The 8,626-nt window shown below is 59.4% G+C and overlaps 1 protein-coding gene across 3 annotated transcripts; it reads left to right on the forward strand.

The window, feature by feature from the left end:
• Positions 1-260: 260 nt before the first annotated feature.
• On the forward strand, positions 261-5,876 carry LOC308176636 (C-signal-like). 3 transcript variants are annotated; one of them, XM_080552673.1, is made up of 6 exons: positions 271-565; positions 2,969-3,020; positions 3,940-4,127; positions 4,437-4,595; positions 4,888-4,998; positions 5,593-5,876. In XM_080552673.1, exons 1-6 carry the CDS (start codon positions 419-421, stop codon positions 5,704-5,706), a joined length of 771 nt encoding a protein of 256 aa, XP_080408799.1. In that variant the 5' UTR covers positions 271-418; the 3' UTR covers positions 5,707-5,876. The 3 variants fall into 3 exon arrangements, with proteins under 3 accessions (XP_080408801.1, XP_080408800.1, XP_080408799.1); XM_080552675.1 differs by lacking the exon at positions 4,437-4,595 and having other exon boundaries at positions 261-565; XM_080552674.1 differs by lacking the exon at positions 4,888-4,998 and having other exon boundaries at positions 264-565.
• The last annotated feature ends 2,750 nt before the right edge of the window (positions 5,877-8,626 follow it).

Here is an 8,626-nt window from a genome sequence, read left to right on the forward strand (position 1 = left end):
TGAAGTCCCGCTCCCCGGTGTGGCTCACCATGACCAGGTGCCTGCACCCCTCTGTCCTTATCTCCAGCCCGGGTGGAGGAGGCGAGAAACCCTGCTCCAGCCTGAGGCAGGAAAAGGGAGAACGGGACTTTTGGTTACACAACGTCCTTAACGAGGGTTTCTGCTTCTTACTTTTTATTATTGTTTTTCTGGTGCATTTACTGGTGCCAGAGGCGTTTTGTCTACTGTTTGTGTGGGGAAAAAAAAAAAAAAAGGAACAAAAACCAGTACCACAAGGGTGCTCTCACGCACGGCAGCTCGCTCCCGGTCACCGGGGCCCAAGCAGCCTCAGCTGGGCCCCAGGAGGGAGGCGCCAGGCCCGGCCCTCCCCGGCCAGCACCAGCGGCCGCAGCGGGCTCGGGGGGCCAGTGTGGCGGGCATGGCGGCGCTGCGGGCGAGCACCGTGCTGCTGACCGGCTCCAACCGGGGCATCGGGCTGGAGCTGGTGAAGCAGCTGCTCGGGGGGCCTCGCCCGCCCGCATGGATCTTTGCGACGTGCCGGGACCCCGAGGGGCCGCAGGCGCAGGTCAGTGCGTGGCCGGCCAAGGGACAGGCCAAGGGACATGGCGCGCGGGCCTGAGCTGCGGGCAGGGCTGGGTACGGGCACGGCCGGGGGCTGCACCGCGGCCTGCCCTGCGGTGGGCGAAGGTGAAGGCGGCAGAAAGCCCCCCTGTGCCACGGGGGGCCGTGGGCGTGAGTGGCCGCCGTGCTGCCGGCCTCTGTGGTGGGCAAGGTCGGTGGTCCCCGGGGTCCGAAAGCAGCCACGGGACCCTCCTGCCCCAGTTTTGCAGTTCGCTAAAATGCAAGTCAGACGCGCATTGTTTCGGCAGGAAGTCACGGGAGCATCTGAAAACGTGCAGCTTTCCTTCTAACAACAACATCAGCTCTGGTTTTCCTCCGCTTGCTGTCACCCGCTGAAATACCAGAGGGGAGGTGTTTGCTCCGCTGGTTTGTTTTGCTGTCCCTCCTCACAGCCCCGCTGCGTGCAGGGCTCGGCGCAGTGCCTGCAGGAATCCCACCCCAAAAAGCCCCCGAGGTAGTCGGGAGCCCCCTGCCCGTGCTGTTCAGGCTCATGGGCAATGGCAGGGAGAAGGCACCCTGCTGCAGGTGCAGAGCTCCTGCTGCTGGTGCCTACGCGAGCTGCATCAGAGCCAGTTCAGCGCTTCCCTTTTTGCCGTGTTCTCCTCCCTACACCTGCGGGGCTCGGGCAGTGCTGAGATCAGAGGACTTTTTGCAGGGCAGACTGGAGCACGTTTCTCCCAGGTGGTCAGGGTGCATTGCTCTCAGTGCAGGGTGCTCTGGTAAGACTTGTGGCGGTGTTTTCAGGACGTTGCTGATGAAGTGGGTGACAGCAGGAGGCAGAAGGCAGGGTGAGCCTCTGTCAGGCTGATGCTACCGCAAGAGCTCTACTCATTCCTCATGTGCCTTCGGATGTTGGGGGTGAGAAGCTGCTGAAGCCAGCAGCTGAGCAAAGTAGCAGGGGAAGGAAAAATGCCCATCAGCCATCAGAAATCGCTGAGAAGTGTCTTCCATCATTTTCTGTGCCCAGAGGGAATGTGGGAACATGGAGCCTGATGGTGACACTCAGAGACACGGGGTCAGTGACTCCCACTCCACAGCGGTGGGATGTGGTCCCAGGATGAGTCCCAGGGAAGCATCCCCTCACAAGGAGCTGCCAGTCTGTTTTCCCTGCAACATTCTCTACGGGCTTGTTTGTGAGAGTTTTTTAATAGTTCTAAAAGTAATCATTTTGGACATGTTGAATGTGGTTTGATTTCGGTTGTCTAGGACCTGCTATAGTTGAAGAAAGCTCAGAGCAAAGAGCTGCTAGGAAGTGTAAAGCTGAGCATTTCATTTGGGATTTTATTATTTTTGAAAACCGATTCTGAATCCTCTACGTCTGGTGGCAGTAATCAAGAAAAATTTGCAGAGGGTTTCGTTTCAGTTGAGCAGGTGAGACGTAGCATCCAGAGCGACTGTGCTGCTTGGCTCCAGACAAGACTGGATAAAAATTCTAGCTGTCTTAGTCTGTTGTGGCACTCAGGACCCGCTCTGACTTTCTTTGGTCAGCGATGCTGGACATGGGAGGATGCAGGGTTGGGGGACCAGGGAGCTCTCAGACCCCTCTTGGTGCAGGGAGAGGTCTCTGGAGATCCTGCCTCATCCCACACCTCCCTGTGTTCTCAGGCGTTCGTCAGATGATAAAATAACCTCTTTTAAACCACTTAGAAGAAAAAAGACAGAGCCATCTGCCAGGTTTTTGTAGGGGGGGAAGCAGATGCTGCTTGCTGTGTAGTTCTTCCCTCCTCATCTTCACACAGGGCTGTGTGTACTTGTGTGAAGGTGCTTTAGGTGCATGCTCCAGGGTTTTCCTGCCTTTGTATTCATCACCCAGGCCAGGATGTTCAGCTGGGCCCTAAGGAGACACAGTCCCGCTGAAAGCACCTGGAAAGCCAGGGAAAGCCAAAGATGGGGCTTTGTGGGGCTGGTGACCCGCAGCAATGAGGATGCTGCCACATCAGGAATGGCAGGAATGCACTCACAGTCATTCCCACACCTGTAACACTGCCAGCAGCCTCTGGGAGATGCTTCTGGCCTTATGCCTGCTCAGTGTGCATCATTTCCTGGGTGAGCTGGTCCTTAATAATAAATGTGCAGTCATCCTTTACTGTGGCTCTGGCTGGGTTCTTGCCTGTAGATCCAGCAGGCTTTGGGAGGGTGGCCACAGTACCTTGCAGGCGTGCTTGTGTTGCACTCTGCGTAAATGGTTTCAGCTTTGTGGAGCTTGGAAAAACCCTGGGTGCCTTATCCAGCCGTCCACAAGTGCTCAGTAACATCCTGAAGATGTTTTCCTTGAGATGGCTGGTCGCTGGTGCCCTGGTATTGTGCTTGGCATCACATCTAGTTGTTTCCATGTTTCTTTTCACAGGAACTGAGAGATCTGGCATCCAGACACCCAAACCTGGTTCTTGTGAAGCTGGGTAGGTGTGCTCTGCCTCTACCATTCGTGTCCACCAGCCACAGTGGCTCCATTTCTCCTCCCCTCCCTGCCACCAGGCTCCGCATTTGCCTCCATCTCTTCAGAGCTGCCCAACGTTTGGCTTCAAGTGCTGCTGCCACTGAAGGCCCAGCTTCTCCAACCCCATCTCACCTTGTAAGGCTGCGCAGAGCCGTCCTGCAGCAGGTCCTGCCACAGCTCATCTGGGGACAGCCCCTCTGGGGACTGTCACAGCAGCGCGTTGTCACCCTGGGGTTGTTTGCAAAGGGCTCTGCCCTGGCCAGGTCCTCGAGCTGCCCGAAGCAGAGCACCCTACACCGCACATTGCGGAGACTGGGGCTTGTGGGTGCCGGGGTGCTCTGGGCTGGTTGCACAGCACCATCTGGTGCCTACAAGTGGAAAAGACCGCTCAGGTCAGGGTGCTCAGCTCTTTCTCAGCTGCTCAACCCCCATCTTCTCCCTTAGGCCCCTTGGGTGGACCCCAGACACAAAGATTTCGAGGATGTTGAGCGTTCAGAAATAAATCTAGCTGTCCTGCTAGGTCGAGGAAAGTTAGACCTATCTGTGGCCAGCTGCGAGCTGTCCTGGCAGCAGACCGTTGGTCAGGCTGACGCACTGCGAGTGAGAGCGACTGCTGCGGGATGGGCGCTGCTTGGGGATTGCAGCCTGTAGAGTAAACCCAGGACAGCTGCTGTGTGCTGAGATCTGGTCGTCCACTGCCACCTGGGTCAAGGCCTGTCGCCCGTCCTGCCCCAGCACCTCCAGTCTGAGCTGTCCACAGGAGTACCCACCGCTGTCAGCGCCCGGTCAGCCCCAGGGCTGCTCTGGCCCAAAAGGAACCGGAAAAACCTGGGGAAATGGGGTCAGCCCTGGTTCTCAAAGCCCTTTCTCTGTCACCGCAGATGTTGCAAATCCCTCAGCTATTGCCGACGCAGCGAAGATTGTGGAGGGGAAGCTGAACGGCGCGGGCCTGAACCTGCTGATAAACAACGCTGGCATCTATGCCCAGGTGTCGCTGGAGACGGTGGACTCTGACGAGATGATAAGGACATACAAGACCAACGCGGTGGGGCCGCTGCTGATGGCCCAGGTAACGCTCAGGTCAGAGCCCACCTCAGAGAGGGAGTTTGGCACAGCCTCTCTTCCTCCTGTTCCTTCTGACTTGGTCAGCCACGTGCCCCGTTGCTGTCTGTGGTCATGGTGGAGGTCGCAGAGTGCTTTCCAAAATTTCCCAAGGCTGTGGGAGGGAGGGGACGGCTCCAGCCTGTGCTCCCACCCCGTCCTGTCTTGGTTTCCCACTGCTCCTCCTCACCCCTCCGCTGTAGACAGGCTGGGTTGCAGTTGCTGTGAGTGGGGCTAGCTGGGGGCACAGGCATCCCACCAGGCTGCTTCTCCCCAGACATTCCTGCCCTTGTTGAAGAAGGCTGCCCAGAACAGCACAGAGAAGGGACTGAGTTGCAGCAAGGCAGCCATCATCAACATCTCCACTGTCATGGGATCCATCGAGAAAACTCCCGAGTCCTTCTGCAAGCCTGTCATCTCCTACCGCTGCAGCAAGGTAGGGAGATGCGGGCTTGGGAGCCGAGTGGGAGTCAGAGCTGGCCTTTGCCAGGCCTGGTCTCAGGGCAGTACCCGAGGCTGTGAGTTGGAGGGACGTATGTGTGCTGGTTGCTGCCTGAGTTCTCCGGGCACCTCCATGTCCAGTCCCTGCCCACCTAGGGGATGCACACACCGTGCTCCATCTCCTGCAGACCTGGCATTGGGTTTTTCTCCCTCACCTTGAGGCAGAGATGGGAGTGGAGGCTGGAGTGTGGTGCTTTCTACTGCTCAATGCTTCCTTCCTCCTCCAGGCTGCCCTCAACATGCTCACCAAGTGCCAGGCTCTGACCTATGGGGAGGCCGGGATCCTCTGCGTGGCGCTTCACCCTGGCTGGGTGAAAACCGACATGGGCACCCAGGAGGTGGGTGCTGGCTGAGCAGGGTCACTGGGATGTGTGGGCATTGCTCGAGAAATAACCTTGCTGCAGGGTGCACCTGGGGAGTAGCATCAGCGCATGCCCCGTGCCAAAGCCACACACCCAGGGCTAGAGGGGGCTTGTTCAGGGGAGAAAAGACTTCGGGCAGTCCCGGAGATGGGCAGAGAGCCCAAATCCAATAGAGCAGAGAGGGGAGGAGCAGCACCTTCCCACAGTGTCCCCCTTCCTCAGAGAGCTGCAGGCCCAGGAGGTCTCACCCATAGGTGAGAAGCCTGCAGGTAGCATTCTGCTTGCAGCAGGATCTTTGACACCGCCTGTTTGGCTCAGCTGGTGTGTGTGGTTCCTGCAGCTGCTCACAAAGCCTGTAGCTGGCTTCCTAGCCCAAGCCACCTCCATCCAAGCCATGCAGATGCCCAACTGTCCTCTCACATAACTGGTCCATCCCACCTCCCATGGCTCTCTCCCCAGTCTGGGTGGAAGGAGCCTTGCTGGGGATGTGCATGAGCTGACTGGGGGCTGGTGGGTGACCAGCAGGGGTTGCGGGGTCCCAGCCCTGCTCCTCACTTGTGCCCATTGCAGGCTGACCTGACGGTGGACATGAGTGTGCGGGGGCTGCTCTCTGTGCTGCCCGTCCTCTCTGAGAAGCACAGCGGGAATCTGCTCAACTGGGAAGGCAAAGTGATTCCTTGGTGACCCCCTGCAAGGGACCGTGCGGTGCCAGGAGGTCTCCGGGTGCCCTGAATCACCAGGGTGCTCGGCCCCCTGCGGCCTGCAGGTGACCTACTTAGGACTCCGCCACCAGGAGTGCAGGGCAGTCTGTGATCCCTGCATCCGAGTCGCTAATAAATGCAGTCACAAGTCGATTAGTGCCTCTGCCTTCTCCCGGCTGCGGTGCCCTCACTGAGACTGTCTCTGCCCTGGCCCGAAGCTGTCCTCTGCAAAAAATAACCTGGCATTAGAGCAGTCTGTCTGCCTTGCCTTCGGCTGCTCTGAGCAGAAGGCAAGCCCCAGGGAGCATTTCGCCAGCCCAAAGCCTTGTTGTCTTCCCTGGCTGCTGAGTGTGCGTGGATCTGCCTGCTCCCTGCTGTACTTGTGTCCATCTCTGGCGGTCTCTTTGCTACAGACATCCTGGTGGCACTTTGTGCTGGGCACCGTGTCCTTGTGAGCAGCCTTGGGGCACAGCTGAGAGGTCCAGCAGTGCCACAGCCCAGTTTTGTGATCCCAGGCAGCCAGCTGTTCCCATACTGGAGCTGCAGCTGGGCACAGCAGCCCTGGGTGTGGGAAATCCAGCCCCAGGGGGAGCACAGCATGGGAATGGCACTTCTCCTGCACGGAGAGGCTGAGAACATCAATAACTGGGCTTCTGCAGCAGACAGGGCTTCTGCATGGGTCGGGCAACCCTGGGCTGCATGATTTTGCTTGAGGGTGGTAACAGCCCTGAAAGAAAGGGCTTTGGGGTGCTGCTGGCTTTTCTCAGCTTTAAAAAGCTGAAGGTTTCCACCCATACCTGCCCTTCCTGGAAGGAGCTTCCCCTTGGGGGATGATGGAGAAAAGCAGCCAGGGGCTCCTCCAAAAGCAGCTGAGCAGAGCAGCCTGGCTTGCAGAAGAGAAAAACCCAGAGCTTTCCCCTGAGCCCCCCATTTCCCAGCCCAGCTCCCTTGCCCAGGCCTCCCCCCGCGGGCGGGCAGAGCACTGGGGCAGATGGCCACGCTGGGGCCACGGCTCAGCGCCACCGAGGTGAGCTGTGCCCCTGCGAGCTCCAGCAAGCCCCGGCACCAGCCTGCCCTCCCCAGCAGCCTGCTGAGTCACAGGCAGCAGTGTTTTCCTCGCTGGCTCCAGGTCCTCCCGAGCCACTGGCGTTTTGGTAGCCCAGACTTCAGAGAGGCCAGGAAAGGTGACAGCAGGGAGCATCTGCCACCTGCGTGCAGCTCGGGCCAGGTTCCCGTGGCTGCAGGTGGCAGAGCTGCCGGAGCTTAAAAGCTTGTACCCCTGTATCCCTCCTTCCTGCGGGCCCCAGGGGAGAGAGGCAAGCTGCCTCTGCAAAGTTCAGGGGTGCTGGGAGCGGATGAGGATGGGTTTCCCTCACTCTGCAGGCAGGTTCTGGAGCCAGGACACCTGGGTCCCAGCCCCGGTTCTCTCCCAGAGCTGCCCCAGCCCTGGCATGAGGCTAATGCCAACTCCTGCCTGGTCGTGCCAAAGGGAGCCAAGCCCCAGGGCTGCTGGGAGCTGTCTGTCTGTCTGTCTGCCCCGTACCCAGGCTTCCTGCACTTTCCAAGCCTGTAAAGCGCTTTCCATGGCACTCAGAGATGGCGCTGTGCGCCGTGCTGGGAGCGCTGCCCATGGGTGAGGCACCCACCGCCGCATGACCCCATCCCGGCAGGGAAATTCTGGCCTCAGCTCTGTCCTCCTGCACCCGGCATCTGTCCCAGCAAACCAAGCAGCGCTGGGGACAGGGAGCAACGCTGCTGTCCCCAGCTGAGGGCTGCTTCGTGCTCCGGAAGCCCGGAGCTGGGCTCTCTCCAGCCACCTGACTTCCCATGCAGGTGCTCGCTCCTCTTTGCTCTTTTCTTTCCCAGCCCCACCTCGCATCTGCGGCCAGAGGAGATCTGTGAGCATCCCTCTCTCGCTGCAGCCCCCCCGGAACATCAGGCTGTGGCAGGGCACCTGTAGGAAGCCTGGCACAGCCGCCTGCCCTGCCCCTCGGCTGCCCGGATGGCGGGCTAAGTGCTGGCTGGCCAGTGCTGGTGCAGTTCAAGCCTGGGGCAGCACAACGCAGCACCTTGCTCGGGGACATGCGAGGGGCCCTGTGGGCAAGTCTCTCTGCTCCAACACTTGCCAAGCGGTGTCGGCTTTTCCTTTGCTCAAGTTCCGGGTGTTTGTGCTCATGCAGCTGATTATCTCCACGCTTCCTCTCCAGCCTGATGTTTCCTGCTTCGCTCACTCCCTTTTGCTGGCGTTGCCCTTTGTGTCAGGCTTATCTCCCGGTTCTGGGCAGCGTCAGACCTCCGTGCTCCCCCTGCTCGCCGTGACGGAGGCTGGTCGCGCCCATCGCCTCTCTGCTCGCTGGGGAACAGATTTCTTGCTTTCTTTGATTTCTTCATTCTTCCAGCTTTCTCTTCCTTCCGTGCCTTGCCCTTTCCTGCCACTGCTGTCCTGGGGGAGGATGGCTGGCAGTGCCACTGCTTCAGTGGCCGTGGGAGACGGGGAGGCTGCAGCAGAGCGTCCTAGGAGAGCCCACACCGTGCCTCCCAGAGGGCTGCAGCAGGGGGCAGCTGAAATGCCAGCTCCGCCTGGCACCTGTCAGCTCCTTGGGAGCACAGGGCAAGGAGGATTTAGGATCCACCTGCATTTAGCAGCTTAAAGCGGGATGTCCTTGATCCATCGATACCCTGAAGCGTTAGGACAGGTGCAAACTGGACTGGAGCATTGCCCGCCCTACAGCGTGCACATCTGCAGAGGACACAGCCCAGAGAAATTAAGGAATTTGCCCTTGCAGGTGGTGGCACTGCAGTGCTGGGTTAGGAGAGCGGGATGCTGGGGCAGTCTCCTAAGTGCACACCCTGGGGCAGCAAGGGCCCGTTTCCCAGGGTCTTCCACCTGGTTTGAAAGACCA

The sequence above is a fragment of the Anser brachyrhynchus genome (assembly GCF_964034855.1).
Source record: "Anser brachyrhynchus genome assembly, chromosome: 12".
Classification (NCBI taxonomy): Eukaryota; Metazoa; Chordata; class Aves; order Anseriformes; family Anatidae; genus Anser; species Anser brachyrhynchus.

Excerpts from the sequence above, each read along its gene's own strand:
- LOC308176636 (XM_080552673.1), top strand. The coding sequence starts at position 419 with ATGGCGGCGCTGCGGGCGAGCACCGTGCTGCTGACCGGCTCCAACCGG. Across the intron at positions 4,596-4,887 it reads TCTCCTACCGCTGCAGCAAG|GCTGCCCTCAACATGCTCAC; the intron begins GTAGGGAGATGC and ends TTCCTCCTCCAG. Across the intron at positions 4,999-5,592 it reads CCGACATGGGCACCCAGGAG|GCTGACCTGACGGTGGACAT; the intron begins GTGGGTGCTGGC and ends TGCCCATTGCAG.